This window comes from Barbus barbus (genome assembly GCF_936440315.1).
Source record: "Barbus barbus genome assembly, chromosome: 7".
Classification (NCBI taxonomy): Eukaryota; Metazoa; Chordata; class Actinopteri; order Cypriniformes; family Cyprinidae; genus Barbus; species Barbus barbus.
In genome coordinates this window covers 32,459,071-32,477,953 of record NC_136735.1, presented here as the reverse complement: position 1 = coordinate 32,477,953, position 18,883 = coordinate 32,459,071, and the positions used below count along the sequence as shown (strand labels likewise).

General features: G+C 37.0%; 2 protein-coding genes across 3 annotated transcripts; one reads left to right on the top strand and one right to left on the bottom strand.

Annotated features, from left to right (window-relative positions):
• Positions 1–3,025: 3,025 nt before the first annotated feature.
• Positions 3,026–7,280, top strand: LOC306872736 (voltage-dependent calcium channel gamma-3 subunit-like; the record flags this gene model as incomplete). The annotated part of the gene is made up of 4 exons (XM_079421496.1): positions 3,026–3,239; positions 4,642–4,725; positions 5,248–5,388; positions 6,511–7,280. The coding sequence occupies exons 1-4, from the start codon at positions 3,029–3,031 to the stop codon at positions 7,278–7,280; spliced, it is 1,206 nt and encodes a 401-aa protein (XP_079277622.1). The 5' UTR covers positions 3,026–3,028.
• Positions 7,281–8,055: 775 nt separating this feature from the next.
• LOC306873189 (uncharacterized protein) lies at positions 8,056–17,706 on the bottom strand. Of its 2 annotated transcripts, none has more exons than XM_079422296.1 (11): positions 17,431–17,706; positions 16,540–16,899; positions 14,140–16,335; positions 13,961–14,031; positions 13,399–13,457; positions 11,851–12,008; positions 11,558–11,717; positions 10,465–10,656; positions 10,063–10,284; positions 9,363–9,519; positions 8,056–9,287 (listed from the first exon to the last, which is right to left on the bottom strand). In XM_079422296.1, the coding sequence occupies exons 1-11, from the start codon at positions 17,471–17,473 to the stop codon at positions 9,213–9,215; spliced, it is 3,693 nt and encodes a 1,230-aa protein (XP_079278422.1). In that variant the 5' UTR covers positions 17,474–17,706; the 3' UTR covers positions 8,056–9,212. The 2 variants fall into 2 exon arrangements, with proteins under 2 accessions (XP_079278422.1, XP_079278423.1); XM_079422297.1 differs by having other exon boundaries at positions 10,100–10,284; positions 17,431–17,680.
• Between the last annotated feature and the right edge of the window lie 1,177 nt (positions 17,707–18,883).

The window sequence follows — 18,883 nt, the reverse complement described above, 5'->3', positions numbered from 1 at the left end:
TCGCTCCCTCAGAAGACTATGTAGGCACTAGGCAGGCGGAGAAAATGGAAAAAAAAGTAAACTTCAAGTCCATTATGAAGCACTTAGAGATTCTTTATTCAAGTTTTAGAAAGCTGTAAGGGAAGCAAAAAATACCTACCTTAACAATCTTATTAGGGCTGAGGCTAGTAACTCGAATTATTGTTCGATTATTGTTAATAATCGATTATTGATAATCGATTATTGTTCTATATTATAAATGCAGTTATAAATCCATTAAATAATATGCACCAAAAGTCCTCATCCATTTCTTGTGATGGATTTCTAAATTTTTTTAGTCAGAAGATCGCTGACCAGCGTCTCCAGATTCCGACAGTGGAAATGGAGCCATCAGATTCCCCTGCCTACAGCACAGAGTGGAGCGAGTTCCAGCCTACTAATACATCCATATTACAAACGATTGTACAAAACCTGAAAACTACTTTCTGTGTAAACGATATGATGCCTAGTCGTTTGTTAAAACAGGCTTTCGATTGCGTATCGCAGACCTTATTGCACTTGATTAACAAACGTTTATGTACAGGTTCGTGTCCATTAGATTTTAAGTATGCTGTTGTGCCACCTCCGCTTAAACAGCCTTGGCCCCGGATGAGATGAAGAATTCTCACAGTTGCCTTTTGTATCGAAGATTTTAGAAAAAGTGGTTTTACAGCAACTACTTGCATTTTTAAATGAAAATTCTATTTTAGAAATGTTTCAATCTGGGTTTAAGGTGGCTCACAGTACACAGTCGGCACTATTGAAAGTTTTCAACAATATCTTTTTAGCGCTAGATAAGGGAGACTGTGTTATTGGATGTTAGTGTGGCTTTCGACACGATAGATCAAGGCCAAGGCTGTTTAAGCTGAGGTAAAGGCGATATAGGTTTTTCAGTAATGGGGCCGAGATTGTGGAATGAGTTGCCACTACATATCAGGTTTGCTAAATCTCTGTCAATGTTTAAGAAACTTCTGAAAGCTCACTTTGGGGTGGCAGTTTATGTGAGTTAAACTGCATAGTAGATTACAAGTGATTGTCAGATTATCTATATGTGTGTGAAGGTGTTTTGGTTGTTTGATTTTATGTAAAGCACTGTGGGCAACCCCTGGGGTTCTTTTAGTAGTGCTATATAAATAAATAAGCCAAACCAAACCAATACAGTGAAACTTTACATTAGTGTACATGTTACATTTGACACTCACAGTAGAACTACAATAATGGGTAACCAGTGTTGGGTAGTAACTAGTTACATGTAACTAAAATATGTAATTTAACTACAAAGGTAACACTTTATTTTAAGATGTCATAATACAGAGTAATTACATAGTTAAGTACTTAGTAGTACCCGTTGTACTTACATGAAACAAAATGTACTTACCATGTAACTAAGTTATGGAACAGCCTGTAATTACAGTTTGTAATTATGTAGATGTTATAGGCAGCTACTGTTACACATATGTACAGGCCGAGTCTGTTACACAGCTACTAGTACACTTAAGTACAATCTTGATACACTTTATTTTAAGTAGCTTATGCCTGTGTAATATTCTGTAATTTTAATGTAATTAGAAAGGTATTACATGTATTTTAGCTGTGTATCGGTGGGTTAAACCAAACTAAGGTGCAGCTGGATAAGGTGGACAGTGTAGATACACATGAAGTACACTTAAGTATAATCTTGATACACTTTATTTTAAGTAGCTTATGTCTGTGTACTTACATTTATAATTACGTTGTATACAGTCTGCAACACATATGTAACAATCTTTTGGTTACATAAGTAGCTGTGTAACAGACTCGGTCTGTTACATATGTGTAACAGTAGCTGCCTATTACATCTACATAATTACAAACTGTAAGTACAGGCTGTTCCATAACTTAGTTACATGGTAAGTACATTTTGTGTCATGTAAGTACAACGGCTACTACTAAGTACTTAACTAGGTAATTACTCTATGTTATGGACACCTTAAAATAAAGTGTTACCCAAAATGAATGTAACTGTAATCAGTTACAGTTTCTGAGAAAAATGTGTAATTAAATTAGTTACTTATGAAAATGTTAATGATTACAAAAGGAGTTACATCTGAATTTTTTCACGCACCCATATTTAGCTGATTTCTGCTCTAAAATATGAGACGAGTTTAGGACACAGAATAGGACACATGCTTATTTGATAGCTGTTTTATTTCCTATTTGGGTTTATGTATAGCCTATGCTTTTTTTTTTAAGATTAACCTTTCTTTTCCCAAGCCATTGTTAGATTCCAGTGTTTCCTGTCATAATTATGCAAAGATTTGATTTAAAAATCTGTATCATAGCTACTAAACTATTTCTTGTTATGGTTTTAAATCTGTATTTAACCTCAGAATGTTAATTATATTTTCACAATAATTGTATACGTTTTATACGACATTACAATATAATAAAAAAAACTTCAATATGTGTATTTCAGAAACGTTAAGTGTTAATAAACTTATCAATATGCGCTAATATTAGCCTAATAAAAGTCCCACCTAATTTATTGCATGAGTTACCTTATGCAATACCTTTATTGCATAAGTTTATCTGTGCTGTTCACAACACTATCGAGCGCAAAGTGAGAGGCGGTGCTTTACATCCACAATCAGCGCCTCAACCAAAACCCACCTCAATATGATCCAAATGGGAATGCACACAGATCAGAAATGGGCATACTCGTTTTATCCGAGGGAATATCGAGAAAGCCCAACACCACCGTAATGTCTTTTGGGAAAAAGTTTTTCTTGGATTGATTTTGAATGTATAAGATAGGTTTGGAGCGTTAAAATGAGGATTTACCTTAACGAAGGAGATAAACCCCAATGATCTCTCTCACTTTACGCGCAAAAGCGCACAGCATGAGAAATGCGTGCCAAAACTTCTCGAAAACTTTACTGTCACGGTTGCAGACATGTGAGACTTCATCAACACGCGTGAATATGCATAAGCCGTGCTAAGTGTAACCTGATGCCAGAGAGCCGGGTGCAGGATGAAGGTGTGTAACCGTGGAGTGCATATGCTCCTCACCACGGCGGGGGCTTTCGCTGCCTTCAGCCTGATGACCATCGCGGTGGGCACCGACTACTGGCTGTACTCGCGTGGAGTCTGCAGGACCAAAAGCGTGAATGACAATGACACCAACCGAAAGAACGAAGAGGTACTTACGCACTCGGGGCTCTGGAGACAGTGCTGCATGGAAGGTACTTTTTTGCTTCAAAACTGTGAGAAAATGCCTTTTATTGCATGTTTAGAGTTGATAACACTATAATATATATTTCAAACTATGATTTTGTTATGATTTTTATTTTATGATTTTATTAGTTGCAATGTGGTATAAGCTATTGTTGCAATAAAACTGTGGCAAATTGCTATTAATTTAACGAACGATTTAATAAAATGACAGAAAGGTTCTGAAACCTTAACAAATTTAATGTTACTGAATAATTTAAATATTTATACTCTTACCCCCCAAAAATTGTAAATGATAACATCTAAAATGACTAAAAACTAGGCTAATTTAATTCAAGTCAAAATAGCATAACATTACATTAATTTATACCAACTATTCTTTATGGGTTAAATCAGGTAAAAATGGCTATTTAATGTAACAATTTCAAGTTACCATTTTTACAATGTACAATTAAAAAAAAAAAAAAATTCCTTGCTATTTTTTCATTGTGCGGTAGTTTTACTGTTTTTTTTTTTTTTTTTACATGTACCATGCTAGTCTTTGAAGTACCTTAAATTACTCATAGTACACATTCACTATAATAGTACTATCTTACAATGACCTTACTGTCACTGTCATTTTACCACACATCACGTTTTTCTAAAGCTTGTGACTCTGATGACTATAAATGTTTAAAAGTTGGAGCCAAATCAAAACCCTTTCCTGTTTCCTGTGGGTTGATTTATTTATCTGATTATTGATTAAATTATTTTTACTTTCTCTCACAATACGCATTCCTCTGGTTTCGACCCATCTGTCACACACTCTCTGACCTATATCAGTTCAACATCAATTATTTTAATGGAAAGTGTAATGAAGCGTTCACTCTGCTAAAAGGGCATCAAAGTGGTGGCGTTCACTTTACGAGTGTGAATGCAAGAGATATTTAGGGTACGAGTAGACAGTTATGAAAGATGGTTGGCACAGACCATACAATTTCTCTAAAACTGATGTTCTCTAAAATCAGTTATACACACAAAGAGATAGAAATCCAGCTATTCAGATGCATGTACATGTATTTGGCATCACTCACATGCACATGCAGTGACAATTTTATATTAAGTAACAAAAAAAAAGCCTCAGAAGCCCAGTTTAAATTGACACTTTAGCTTCTATATTTTGCTTTAAATCTTTTTGCTTTAAAGTTACTTTGGCTCATGATATCTGATATGTGGAATGACACTGAGCAAAAGAGAAAATGTGTTGCCTGGATAAAAGAGAAATAGAGTCTGTGTGTTTTGAGAATGTCTAATTAGTTTGGAGGATATTGATATTGTTAATGATTTGATAGCATTAGTCCAATCATGTGGAAAATGGCATTGGCCTTTAACTGAGGCATGTGTGATTGTGAAAGTATCTGGTGTGTCTTACAGGCCTATTTAAAGGGGTTTGTAAGAACATTGATCATTTTCCAGAGGATGCAGATTATGAACAGGATGCTGCGGAATATCTACTGCGTGAGTATCTACAAATGTTTCACATTCGGTTAAAGGTAAAGCACTTGCAATAAAAACCTACTTTAAAAATAGCATTTGCAAACTCTGTAGTTTCCCATTTAATCACTATTATAACAAGGTTCCTTCCTAAAGATTTCGGGAAAGTGTGGAAAAGTATACTGAATTTGATTCCAGGTGAGAATATGTATGGAAAAATATTTGTGTTATTGTGTTCGGTGCATGTTGTTAATCATGCATCAGGTGAATACATGCAAAATCTTTTCATCATGTTATTACTTCAGGAAAACCAATGGCAAAAAAGATAAAATCATAATATTTAGAGATGACAATATTATATACTAAATATAATGTTGAAAATAATGCTGTGTGAACCATTTATGCAAAAATATGGACTGAAAATTATGGAATTTTGAAAAGGAAAATATGTAGGAACCCCGGAAAAGAGCTTATATAGATTCGAGAAAAAACACTATTAGAGATATAATATGTTATAATTTGTTTGTGTGTGTGTTTGTATGACAGGTGCTGTGCGCGCCTCTAGTCTTTTCCCTATACTGAGTGTGGGACTGCTGTTCGTTGGTGGAGTGTGTGTAGCCGCCAGTGAGTTCTACAAGAGCCGACACAATGTCATCCTGAGCGCAGGCATCTTTTTTGTCTCAGCTGGTATGTCCATAAGCTCATATGTAGACTTTTACCTGGTTATATGTACTATAGATGGTTTCAAATGTATCAATTATAATTATATATGCAAACAGCAATCACAGGGGGAAGCAGCTCAATAGCAGCCCATTAATGTTGAGCAGATTTGTTTGATCATAGCAAAGCTGATTTTGTATTACTCATAACTTTTTAGCTTTTCAATTTATGTGGTATTCTTATGACAGTAATACGGAAGCCAATGAAAAAATAAAAAGTCAGTCATGACATAAAATTCTATATTAAGACGGCTGAAATTATGACTTATTAAAGTCATAACTATGACCAAATTTTATCCTTTTACTTCACATTTAAGATTTTTTATCATGTTATTTTATCATTATTTTGACCTTTTATGTCATGGTTATGACAATTTTCCCAAAATCTTCCATCATTTGTCCCCATACGTTTGTCCTTTTATTTCATAATTATGACTTTTTTTGTAATATTCATTATTGTACTTTTCATCTTATAATTATAAATTGATTTTTTTTCTATAATAAATATTATTAGCCTACTGTATATTAAGTCATAATTATTATGACTTATGTTTCTTATGTGACAGTTAAAATTATGATCGAAGACATAGCTATGAGAAGGATAAGTCATAATTATGAGATGAAAATTTCCACTTTTCATATCATACATCATACATTCACATTTACATATCAACATTACCTACTTTTTATCTCATAATTATGACTTGGTATCTCATAATTTCGACTTTTTATGTGGCATAAATGGGCTTCCATACAATGCAACGTTTCATGAACAAAACTACAGAATCAGTGCTAAGATAAAGTATTACTTTCTGTTTGTTGTCTTTAGCAAATTCATGATTCTGGAAAATATATTGAAGTAAAAAAAAAAATTTTGTGGAAAAATGCATTGTTTACGTAATTTACGTAAGATTATTTTCATAAGATCTCCAGTTATTTCGATGATATCCTGCATGATAACTTCTAGGGATATTTAATTCATTTCTATGGACATTTCTTTGGAAATGGCCCCCAATGGTTTGGTTAGGAACACACACATAAGTGGACTGGACTGAAAAAAAGGAAGGTTGACTATTTTCTTTTTTTTTAGGCCTCAGCAACATTATTGGCATTATCGTGTACATCTCATCCAACGCTGGCGACCCTAACCAGAGCGAGTCGAAGCGCAGTCACTGGTACGGCTGGAGCTTCTACTGCGGCGCTCTTTCCTTCATCATAGCGGAGATTATCGGCGTCCTGACCGTGCACCTGTTCATCGATACGCACCGTGTGCTGAGAGCGCGTTCACATCGCACACTCCAAGCCAGCACGCATTCCCAGCATCGGCGCTCGACCAGCTACCGTTCCCGCTACCGCTGGAGGCAGGGTCAAAACCGCTCCTCGGACTCCCGATCGCGCGAACCCTCTCCGGCCTGTCACGGGAACGACCTCGGGCTTTACGCGCTGGGACGCGGACTTCCACCAACAGCTGCTCACGCGCTCGCGCACAACACCGTCAGCGCCGGCCGTGGCTTTGCACATTTTCATAACGCTGTCATCACTAATAACAGCTTTGCAAATGCTCATGTGTTCACCATGCAGAACTCGTTGAAATCAGAAAGAGAGCTTTTGCACATACAAAACTCATTGAGCACCGAGAAAGGCTTTGCGTTTTCAAACGCACATGCACAAAATTCAGTCAAACCTGAAAATGGAGTCGCACTGTCACAGAACTATAAGCTAAACTCAGTAAATCCTAGTAAAAGCCCAGTGCATGCGCAAAATTCAGGGAATGACAATTCATCTGTTCAAAACGCTGTAAAAGAGCCCTCATATATGTCTAAAAGTAGCACTGCGTCAAGAAGAACGACTCCGGTGTAAAACAAAAAAAATGGTTTGACCGATGCTGCTATATTATGCTATATGAACAGTCCAAGTGAACATTAGCTAATTCCTTCACCGAATATGTGCATATTATTTGCTTTTAGATTTATGTACTAAATGAAGTGGCTTGACTATGGAAAAAAACGAAACAAATGGTGCTGTTTATTGGGCCCTCTGCTGTCTCTCTGCAGAAGCGAACCTGCTGCCTTGTCCTGGAACTTTTCCGGATGCGCTTAATACTCTTAATGGCCACATGAGCAGCAAAGGGCAACTGTTAGCCTTTGTCAAAACACACTGGACCCTTTTCACTGATGCCGTTATTGACAACGTAAATCTAGAAAACCATATTATATTTTCATTTTAAAAATGTCACGTCGGCTACATTTAGGGGAAGTGGGGAAGTCGTGGCCTAATGGTTAGAGAGTCGGACTCGTAATCGAAAGGTTGCGGGTTCGAGTCCCCGGCCGGCAGGGATTGTAGGTGGGGGGAGTGAATGTACAGCACTCTCTCCACCCTCAATACCACGACTGAGGTGCCCTTGAGCAAGGCACCGAACCCCCAACTGCTCCCCGGGCGCCGCAGCATAAATGGCTGCCCACTGCTCCGGGTGTGTGTGTGCGTGCGTGTGTGCGTGTGCGTGCGCATTTGTTCACTACTCACTGCTGTGTGTGTGCACTTGGATGGGTTAAACGCAGAGCACCAATTTCGAGTATGGGTCACCATACTTGACAATACGTCACAACTCTTTTTTTTTTTTTTTTTTTTTTTTTTTATAAAGACTATACTTCGTGTTTTATTAACTTGGCATTAAATTATAGAAAACTAGTATGTGGGAGTGACAGCAAATTTAACATTTCACTCTTCTGACCACCGTAATCAATCTCTCAATATGTTTCCCCTCTTTTGTAAAGTCATAGAAACACTATTGTGATTCTTATTTTGCTATTGGAGCAAATGGGAATAAATGGGAAAAACATTTATGCAGTTTCTATTCACTGCTATAGAAGTTTACCCAAATACGGCGATTTCTGAGAACCCCGGAAATATAAAAAATGGTACACTGGCTCATTCATCATTTCTAGATCCATATGACTGATAAAATCAATCCACTCTACTAGATCGTCACTGAAAATATAATACATCATTCTCATTCCAGTGGGTTTTTCGTGTACATTTTATGTCTTCTTTTGGATTGGGTAATATAACATACAGTTTTTATACAAATTAACTGACAATACAATTGATAGGAGAGATGGCCTGGAGCTACGGGGTTAAGTGGATTGATTTTAAACTCAATGAGGACAGAATAGGATGGTGATTGGTGAGATTAGTGTCTGGGTCAAGCATGACTATGACTGAACATTGAACTTTTACGTTTGCATGTTAGGCAATCAGAAAATGGTGTCTTGCTACCTCAATTATTGGGCATGTTCAGGTTTGCTAACACCAGGTTTGTTGTCACATCTTTGGAAAGCAGAGCAGGAGAATATGAAAAACAATATGTTCTATTTTCAGAATAAGTACAGCATTTTCTATTAATTTCTAATTTCTTATGATTAATGTTAAAAACAGTTGTGCTGTTTACTATTTTTGAGAAAACCGTGATGCATTTTCCTTTGTTGACAACATTTATTTGACAGAAATCTTTTATAACATTATAAATGTCTTTACTGTTACTTTTAATCAATTTAATGTGTCATTGCTGAATAAAAGTATTAATTATCTAAAAAAAAGTTTTCTAAAAATCTTGACCCCAAAGACTGTAATGGTAGTGTACATTTTGTAGAGTACACTGGAAGCAGATCAACAAACAAGTCTTTTTTCAGTTAAAAGAAATTTTAATAAGTTTGGCACAACAATGGTGTTCCTGAAACAGATGAAATATTCTCTCACTTGACCAGAGCGTGTTGGGTTTTCTGAGATTCTCCATTAAGCTGTCCAGCTCTTCTCTAAATCTACAAGTTCCATGCCTTCACAGTAAGAGCGGGGACGGGACGCTTTTGCCTGGATATGAAGAACAGTTATGTGTCATTCCATTACAACAATATAAATATAGAGTCTTTAGTGTACGAGTATTACCGTGGTGGTATTCTTGTCGAGCTGCTGCAGCAAAGGGAATGGTGTCCATTGAATGGGCTCAATCGGCCAGCTACAGACTGACAGGTCACTAGCCTTCCCAGAATCCACCACCCCATCCGCCAAGCTGCAGTTGCTGAGATCCCAACCATACTGAGAACTGTAAGCCCAAACATACATGGAAAAATTATGTGAACAACTTAACTCATCTTATAGTAATACTATGGTGCTTTATAAACTACCATTCAAATATTTGGGGCAAGCTTTTAGTGTTACAATATTTCTATTTCAAATAAATGTTGTTATTTTGAACTTTCTATTCAGCAAAGAATGCTGAAGAAAAAAAACTAATAATAATAAGAAATTGTTAGAATGATTTCTGAAGGATCATGTGACACTGAAGACTGGAGTAATTCAGCTTTGCATCACAGGAATAAATTATATTTTAAAATCTATTGAGATAGAAAACTGTTTTTTTTATTGTAGTAATATTTCACAATATTACAGTTTTTACTGTATTTTTAATCAAGCAAATACAGACATTGTGAGCATTCATATTTTGACTTCTTTCAAACAATATTAAAAAACCTTACCCACACCTAACTTTTGAACAGCAGTGTACGTACCATGCTACTGAAATTCATGTACCAAAATATTTATGGTAAACCATGATTTATTCAATAATATGCAAATCTTACGGTACCCGTGAGGATATATGGTGTTGAGGTGTGTTCCACTACCGTGGTATGTGGATACCACAGAAAGAGTGTCATCATGGTAACAGCAGGTACGGTCAAGTGCTCTCAGGTATAGTAATTCATCAGAGCGGGTGAAGGCAGGGTTATCCAACGAGTCCTCAGAGCCCGGCCAGGACCTTCCCCAAAAACGAGCCGAAAGCTCATCGAAGTGATTAAATCTGCGATAGCTGTTTCCACACACACACAAGACAAAGGAATATTATTCACACATTCAACCCCTGTGGTGTGGCGCTATCACAACCCATGGTTTGTTTTAACTGGCCAATGATTTCCTGCAAACTATTTCCAATAACAAAACCAGGCTACTAGAGCTGAGTGTGTGTCTAAAATGATTGAACATGTGATACCTGCTGCGTGTTTGTTCCACTTTGGCTTGCATTAGCATAATTTTAAAACGGCGCACTGTGAGATAAGACAGAAGAGCCATGACTGCTGCGACAGCGACCAGTACTCCAAAGCACACGCCCACCATACCCGGCCGGGTCATGTGGAGGTCACAGCGCTGGCCCATAAACCAGTAATCATCCCCAACAGGACACCTTCAGAAAAAGAGAGTTTGGTCAGCAGGAATTTACCACGATAAAGCCTGCTGTATCATATTTGATATGCAAATTTTTGAGAATCAAAATGATGGAAACCGCCCTGTTGCACACAATATACTACATGCTATCTGTCATCTGATTTATACCTTTTTAGCAAGTAAAAGGCCTTTTGGTATAATTGTAAAATCATCTTTAAAAATCGTGATACATGTGTCCTTTTACTGTGAAATCTTTACTGATTATTATAAAGTAAAACAAAAATACTCTTTATATTGTTAGTAATATTTCAAGCTAATTAGGATTACTTGATTAAACATCATCTTATAGAAAAATCATGTTAAAAATGTATGTTTCAAATATGATGCAACAGGCTTTTGAGGAACATTTATTTTAATCATCAATGTATTGGGAGATATAGAGTGACAAATGATATTTATATGCATTTCATGTATTAATATGCATTTCATGTTTCATGTAGTCCGCTATACTATTATAAAGATCTTGTTGATTGACATTACAAGCTATCAGAATTTCATCTAATCTTTTTCCGGCCATTAGAATTTCAGTAACTGAGTTTGTTCCTCTGAATAGAATCATGTGTGAACTCTATAATCTTTTATACTATATAAGCCATAAAAGCCTGATGTATCAAAAACACACAAGCTTTTTTACTATTTTTTTGATTTCATCTAAAGGTTTAATAAACTGTTCCATTCAGAAAATATTCATATATTTTTCAGACTATTATTTAATATGTCAGGCTTTACTGGGCTAATCAATGTGCACATATAATTGCACAGGTCTTGACCAGAATAAGTTGCAATTAAGATCAGCTTGTATGCTGCAAATAAAAAATCTATGCAAAACTACACTGCATGTAACTTTTCATGGAACTTACTGGCAGATGGGCTGTTGGCCGAGGCGATGGACACAGATGCCCTGATGTTTGCAGTATTCATAGTGGCACACAGATGTACAGGTGGCATTGCCCTTTGAAGAAACACACTGGAACCCAGATGGACATTCAAACAACCATTCACAAACATCTGTCTGCAAACCTGAAAAAAGAACAAAGAAAGGAAACAAATTTATTAAGGTATGAAAGGTGGTCTGATTGGTTGAGAGATAAATAAAAGCAAGAGATATCTAAAAAATATGTAAATTGTTAAGATCTTATCATTCAACACTCACCTCCCACAGTAATATTCTTCACTCTAACTCCACCCACAAGTATTCCTTTCTTTGGCAGTGGGTTTAACCCCGCCTCTTGTAACAGAGACTCCACCCTTCCCAGCCAGGAGAGTGCTTCCACTGTTTGGAACTGAACTAGTGTTTGCAGAACTGGACCACTGATGAAAACATCCATCACAGAATCCATCAAATCTACTTATTTAACACAAGTCATCCACCGATATTTCAGATGTAGGTTTTCATAATCTCTTTCTCTGCTGAACCACTGTGACCTAAATTATGTACCTGAAATACTCTCAAATTTGTTATATTTTAACTGCTGAATTTATAAAAAATAATTTATGTTTAATAACATCATTATACATTTTATAAAAGAATATTATTATGATGTAGTCTGTTTTAAAAGAATATTCATGTTTTTATTTTGCATTAGCATTTCTATCATTGTTGATCCTGATCCTCTAGGGGTCACAAAATCTTAGTTTACTTTAGACAATCAGTCAGAACACTCTTCTTCCTCATTGAATTATGAATTTCATTAAAGACATGTCTAGTCTCTCAGCTACTCCACAACGACTTATCATAGTGTATATACACTGCCCGTCCAAAAAAATGTCACACACTCTAATATTTCGTTGGACCACCTTTAGGCACGCATTTGCCGTGGCATCGTTTCGATAAGCTTCTGCAAAGTCACAACATTTATTCCCATCCAGAGTTGCATAAATTTTTCGCCAAGATCCTGTATTGATGATGGGAGAGTAGTCACTATGCATGATGTATGCATCGCTTCATCCGCCTCTCTTCTTGCCCTGATGCACCCATCACTCTGGAACAGGGTAAATCTGGACTCATCAGACCACATGACCTTCTTCCATTCCAAGTCCAATATTTATGCTCTCTAGCAAACTGAAGCCTTTTTTTTCCGATTAGCCTCACTGAAAAGTGGTTTTCTTAAGGCTACACAGCTGTTTAGTCCCAATCCCTTGAGTTCCCTTCGCATTGTGTGTGTGGAAATGCTCTTACTTTCAATATTAAACATATCCGTGAGTTCTACTGTTGTTTTTTTACGATTTGATTTCACATAACGTTTAAGTGATCGCCAACCACGATCAATGAAGATTTTTTTCCAACCACATTTCTTCCTCGAAGATGATGGTTCCCCACTATCCTTCCAGTTTTTAATAATGCGTTGGACAGTTCTTAACCCAATTTTAGTAGCTTCAGCAATCTCCTTAGATGTTTTCTTTGCTTGAAGCATGCCAATAATTTGACCCTTATGAAACAGATTAACATATTTTCCATAACCACAGGATGCGTCTTCCGACATGGTTGTTTAAGAAATGAGAAGCTATTCACTGCATCAGTTAGGGTTAAATAACTTGTTGCCAGCTGAAAGATAATCATCCATGCAGTAGTTATCCAATGGGAGGCTCTTATTTGCTTATTTAGACCTATTTGCTTAGTTAAATCCAGGTGGTGACTTTTTCTTTTGGATGGGCAGTGTATGTAAATAGATTAACTGAAAAAGTCAGTAAAACTTTTTACCTGTGCCAGGTCACATGTTGATTCTGAAACCCAGAAAGGCTATGCAGAAATGTCTCCACCTGCAGGAGTGGATGAGGAGCAATGACAATCATATTACCATCAACCATCTGCTGATGTTCAAACATTCAAGTTTGGGGTTGGTAACTTTTTTTTTTTTTAATAAATGAATATTCAGCAAGGACACATGCATTCAACTGATCGAAAAGTGATAGTAAAGACATTTATAATGTTACAAAATATTTATATTTCATACAGAATCCTGAAAAAAACGTATTACATTTTCCACAAAAATATCAGCATATTAGAATGATTTCTGAAGGATCATGTGACACCGAAGACTGGAGTAATGATGCTGACAATTCAATAACAGGAATACATTAAATTTTTAAATATATTCAAATAGAAAACAGTTCTAATAATATTTCACAATATTACTGTTTTTACTGTTTTTTTTATCAAATAAACACAGCCTTGGTGAGCACAGAAACTTCATTCAAAACATTAAAAATCACACACAAACATTTGAATGGCAGTGTATATAAAGTAATTTAAATAGTTTTACCTCAAGCAACCTCATACTGGGGGCATAATCTCCTTCCAGAACAATTTGTAAAAGTACTTGAAATGTTTTCTCTGAAAACAGAAGAGCAAATGTTTTCAGGAAAACAAGCAAGATTCAAGTTTACTAAGAAGTGAAACATTAGGGGTCTCAGAAGCAAAAGTGACAGATACATTGCTCACCCTTGATGATTGCTGGCTGGTCCTTCACTATAAAATAATGGCGTTCATGTGGCCATTTCCTATCAAAGCTGGATGTAGTAGAATGGATCCAAGAAGTTTGAGTCACTGCTTGTGTAGATACTGTGTGTGCTTTTGTTTTAATTAGATAAGGGCTTGTGGTCATATGTTGGGGAGGTCTGACAGTGCTGGGTTTATGCACTGGAAAGTCTGTCTGGACTTGGACTGAAGTCGTTTCTGTGGACGTGGCATGTGGATTCATCTGCAGGGTAGTTATTGAAGGTGTGTGAACCACAGAGGTCTCACTAGTTTCCCAATGTGGAGTGGTCGTACTAACAGATGTGCTTGTTGGAACAGTTGTACTGATCTGAGAGATGTGTGGAGTTGTGGTTTCCAATGATGAAGTACTCAATGGGGCAATGGTGTGGGCGGTAAAGCCATTAGTGTTTTCTGTTGATCCAGTATGAATGGCGTTAAATGGCGATAAGCCAAGAGTCGTCTTCAAACTTGTACTAGTCTGAGTAGGACTCGAATGACTGCTACTTACTGTTTGACCACTACTGATCTCACTGATATCAGTTACATCAGAAAATCCCACATTGCTCTGCATGTTTTCAGAAGATGTTGGTGAATACGGCGGTGTAGATGTGTATACAGGGAATTTGGTATGCATACTTGATTTTGTGTTGGTATTCTGGACTTGTGATGGAGACACATCAAGTTCTTCTAAATCAGTGTGATTCTCAAATCTCACTGTAGTGCCGTCTTCAACCATGAGGTCAGAAGTCACATTAGGACTAATCTGAGGACTCGACAAAGAGATTGATGGAGGGTTGGTGATAGGGCTTTCTTCTTTGCCTTGTACTGTAGATGGTAAAAACGAAGTGCATTCAAGACCGACACAATCACTTTCAGATGGTGACAGATACTCATCCCTTTCTGGGGTACCAGGACTCTCAGTAGGGGTCAGGTCTGGAGGGACAGTAGTTGGGAAGATGGTGATTTTGTTAGTGTTGTGTGACGTCCGGTAAGAGATTGACGCAGATGCGGAGCTGGTTCCTTGGGTGCTTGTATCATGTTGACTTTGGATGGTGTGTGAGATGTGGGTGGTTGATGCTTCCAAAAACGTCAAAGTTGGAGTCATAAGTGTGTTATATGAAGAGCCTGAGGTTGTTGGCTCATTCTCAGTGGTAACATTTATTGGCGGCTCATTCGGAGACATGGAGTATTCAGCGGTGCCACTATCAGAAAATGCTAATGTGTGGGTTTGATTAACATCTGGAAACTTTGATCCTGTTGCAGGCGTACTAGTAGTGAATACTGAATCATCAAAGATTGTTTGATTAGTAATGTTTTGATCTGCATTACTTGGAGAGCGATCTGTCCTGTCCATCTCTGATGATATACGTTGGTTGTCATCTGTCATTGTGTTTGAACTCCAAAAAATCGAATCAAACTGACTTGTCCCAACATTCTCTGATATTGTAAACCCATCCCTATTTGGAAGCATCACCGTGGTTGCTTTAGACTTGTAAGAACTGTCACTAAGAAAGTGTTTAAAAGTTTTGTCGAATGGCTGAATATAATGCGGACTTGCAGTCATAAAGCTGGAAGTTGGCAACATTGAACTTGGATCGTCTCTTTTCATCGTGTTGGGCTGTATTTTGGTAAACTCATGTGTATGTGTGTGCTGTGAACTTCCTCTATGTAGTTCAGTGTGTGCAACATCATTTGTGGTTGAAAGTGCACTTGTTTTTGCCACATCAGTTGCCTGTTTGGGTGTAATTTGTACAGACACCAATGGTGATTGGATTTCAGAAGTAGACTGAACCAAAGAAGGTTCATTAGACAACATTGTATGCGTGTTCACGTGTGTGTCAAGGGCAGAGCTGGTCTGTGTATCAGAATAAGAATGAGTGCCAGCGAGTGCGAGGTCGGAGATCCAGGCTCCAGCCGTTTCCTGTCCATTGTTGGTGATTTCCTGCGGAAAGAGAGGTCTGCCTTTATCGTCCAGGACAGACACACCTCCGCCCTGCTGTATACTCTCACCCCTGAGAGCATGCGTTTTGCTGCTCACTGGAATGTCAGGGGTGTAGGTTACATCGTTTGAGCCATTTGGAGAGGGAGACACCGGGTCAGCATCAGAGTGGGTGTAAGGAATCAAAGCAAGAGTGTGACTGTCCTCTGACGTGTTCCATCCTGAGAAAAACACACACGCAAAGATGAATGGAAACAGGAATTATGAGATTATTCAAGACACAAGAATCCAACACTGATGCACAAACATACAACAACCTTCTCGCTGGGTATTGTTCATATACTTTTCACATACGCTACTGATTTGGGATTGTTAAAAAAAAATGTTTGTGAAAGAATATGATATTGGCTGGTATAGTGACTTACTCAGATGTAATGTGGCAAATGTTGTTTCATCAGTCCTTCTCAAGCTCCATTCAATAATGGTTCTCCCAGTGCCAGAGAATGATGCCCGCTCCTCTCTTTCATAGATCAGTGTATTCCCATTCCCAAATTTAATTCCAATACGAGCGCCTTTCCCAACAGAAATGACCTCTATCCAAACAGTCTGATTTTCATAAGCATCAATAATCCAAGTGCAGGTAACATCCAACAGTTTTTCTGTGCTGTCACGGGTAATTCTATTAAATAAAAGGCTGTTTGGGTGTAAAGAGTACCAAATTGAGCCGCTCCTCTCTCCAAGAATTTTACCTCCACAGTCTTGATTCAAGTTCAACAGTGTGTTACCTACAGAGAAAACATCATCATCATCACCTTCAATAAATTAAGAAACTTTACATATTTTTACCTGAAAGTTAGGTAATAACTTTTAATACCATTTTATATTTTAATGTATCAGTAGGCTACTTTTGTACTTTAACAGTATTTTTTGTAAGGGATGTCACTATGGTTGCTACTTTTATTCCAATAATAGCATAGTAGCCTACTATCAATGTGCATGTCCAAAAAACAAAACAAAAAAACAACAACAAAAAAAAATGTAGCCTAGAAGTCCATGGTACTTTTGACACGTGTGTAACTTCTGTGGTGCATAAACATTCAGTAGGCTACCTATATATTATGATCAGGCCCACTATAGTAAATTTTAAGATTACCATGATATATTTTTAAAAAGGATATTATATAGATAAATCATAAAACTATATTAAATACAGTTTTTATAAACCATCTAAAAATATGGCTAATGGACACGTTTAAACATAAGGTAATGTGTTTAGCATGTAAATACCTCGTCTATTAATGAAATAGTCGTCTTACCTGGAGCGAAAATAAATAAGAAAAGATACACAAAACGACGCATTTTGCGAGCCAAAACATTCCAGGAAGGAATCCGTTCCCGCAGTTAATTCCATAAAGAATATTTAATAATTCTAAAATATGATGGAGACAATAGGCTATATAAACTAGTCAAAAAGGTATGTGTAACGAGGATTAATTTCAGTTTTCCTTCTGTTTTTAAAGACCTTTACAGAAGAGTCAAGTTCATCCCTCAGTATTTTGAAACTGCGTTGAACAGACCTCAGCTCACTTTATGAAGCTCGCGCGTGCGCGTGCGCTTCTATGAGCTCGCGAGCGCGCCCAAGGGGTGTAGAAAACAAAGCATCGGGCACACATACGATTAGGCATCTATTTAAGAGGGGGAATGGGACGGAAGCGGTAAAACGTTAAGGGGACACGGGAGATTTCAAGACTTGGTTAATTATCGAGGCTGTGTGTGTTTGTGTGAAAGAAAACAGAGAGAGTGTTTGTTTGTCATTCAGAGATCAACGGCACAGCATCTGTCTCATAATCAAGAGATGCCTTTTTAGACTGCAGTTTTAGGGGATCGAATGCAGGAATTGAAGGAATACTACTTGTGTGAGGGTAGATTAGATTTTTAGACTCTTTATTTGTAAAGCAAAGTAAAAACTACTAAAAGGTATTCTGACATTAAATAAAACTCAAACCTTTGCTTAAAAGTCAATTTCATTTTAAATTCAAATCTCACTGCTTTTAAAACTTTGCTTAACCTTTTCCTAATGCACAGCAATCCTGACACAAACACAAAAAAGGAGGAAATGCCTGGAGCGTCCCTCCCTAGCTTCTCATCATCACAGTGAGAGGTTCGTTCACAGACATACTAACACAGAGGGAGGGAGAAGGATTTATTACACCTGAAAGGGTTTAAGCTATAAGATGGGAGTGTCTTTAAAATTAAAGCCTTTTTGAACTTAAACCAAAGTTCTTCTCTTTTACCCAAAGCTGAAGGTTAAATTGAAACTCCAAGTCTGAATAAACAATATGTGACCCAGGACCATAAAACCAGTCATAAGGGTCAAGTTTTCGATTTATACATCAACTGAAAGCTGAATAAATAAGCTTTCCGTTGATGTATGGTTTGTTAGGATAGGACAATATTCGGGCGAGATACAACTATTTGAAAATCTGGAATCTGAGGGTGCAAAAAAAATCTGAATATTGAGAAAATCAATTTAGCAAATTAAGTTCTTAGCAATGCATATTACTAATCAAAAATTAAGTTTTGATATATTTACAGTAGGAAATTTACAAAATATCTTCATGGGACATGATCTTTATTTAATATACTAATGATTTTTGGCATAAAAGAAAAATCAATCATTTTGACCCATACAATGTATTTTTGGCTATTGCTACAAATATACCCCAGCGACTTAAGACTGGTTTTGTGCTCCAGGGTCACATATTTTAT

Coding starts and splice junctions, on each gene's coding strand:
- LOC306873189 (XM_079422296.1), bottom strand. CDS start 17,473: ATGCGTCGTTTTGTGTATCTTTTCTTATTTATTTTCGCTCCAG. Junction 16,900..17,430: donor CTTATTTATTTTCGCTCCAG/GTAAGACGACTA, acceptor TTTTCTCTGTAG/GTAACACACTGTTGAACTTG. Junction 10,285..10,464: donor GTGGAACAAACACGCAGCAG/GTATCACATGTT, acceptor GTGTGGAAACAG/CTATCGCAGATTTAATCACT.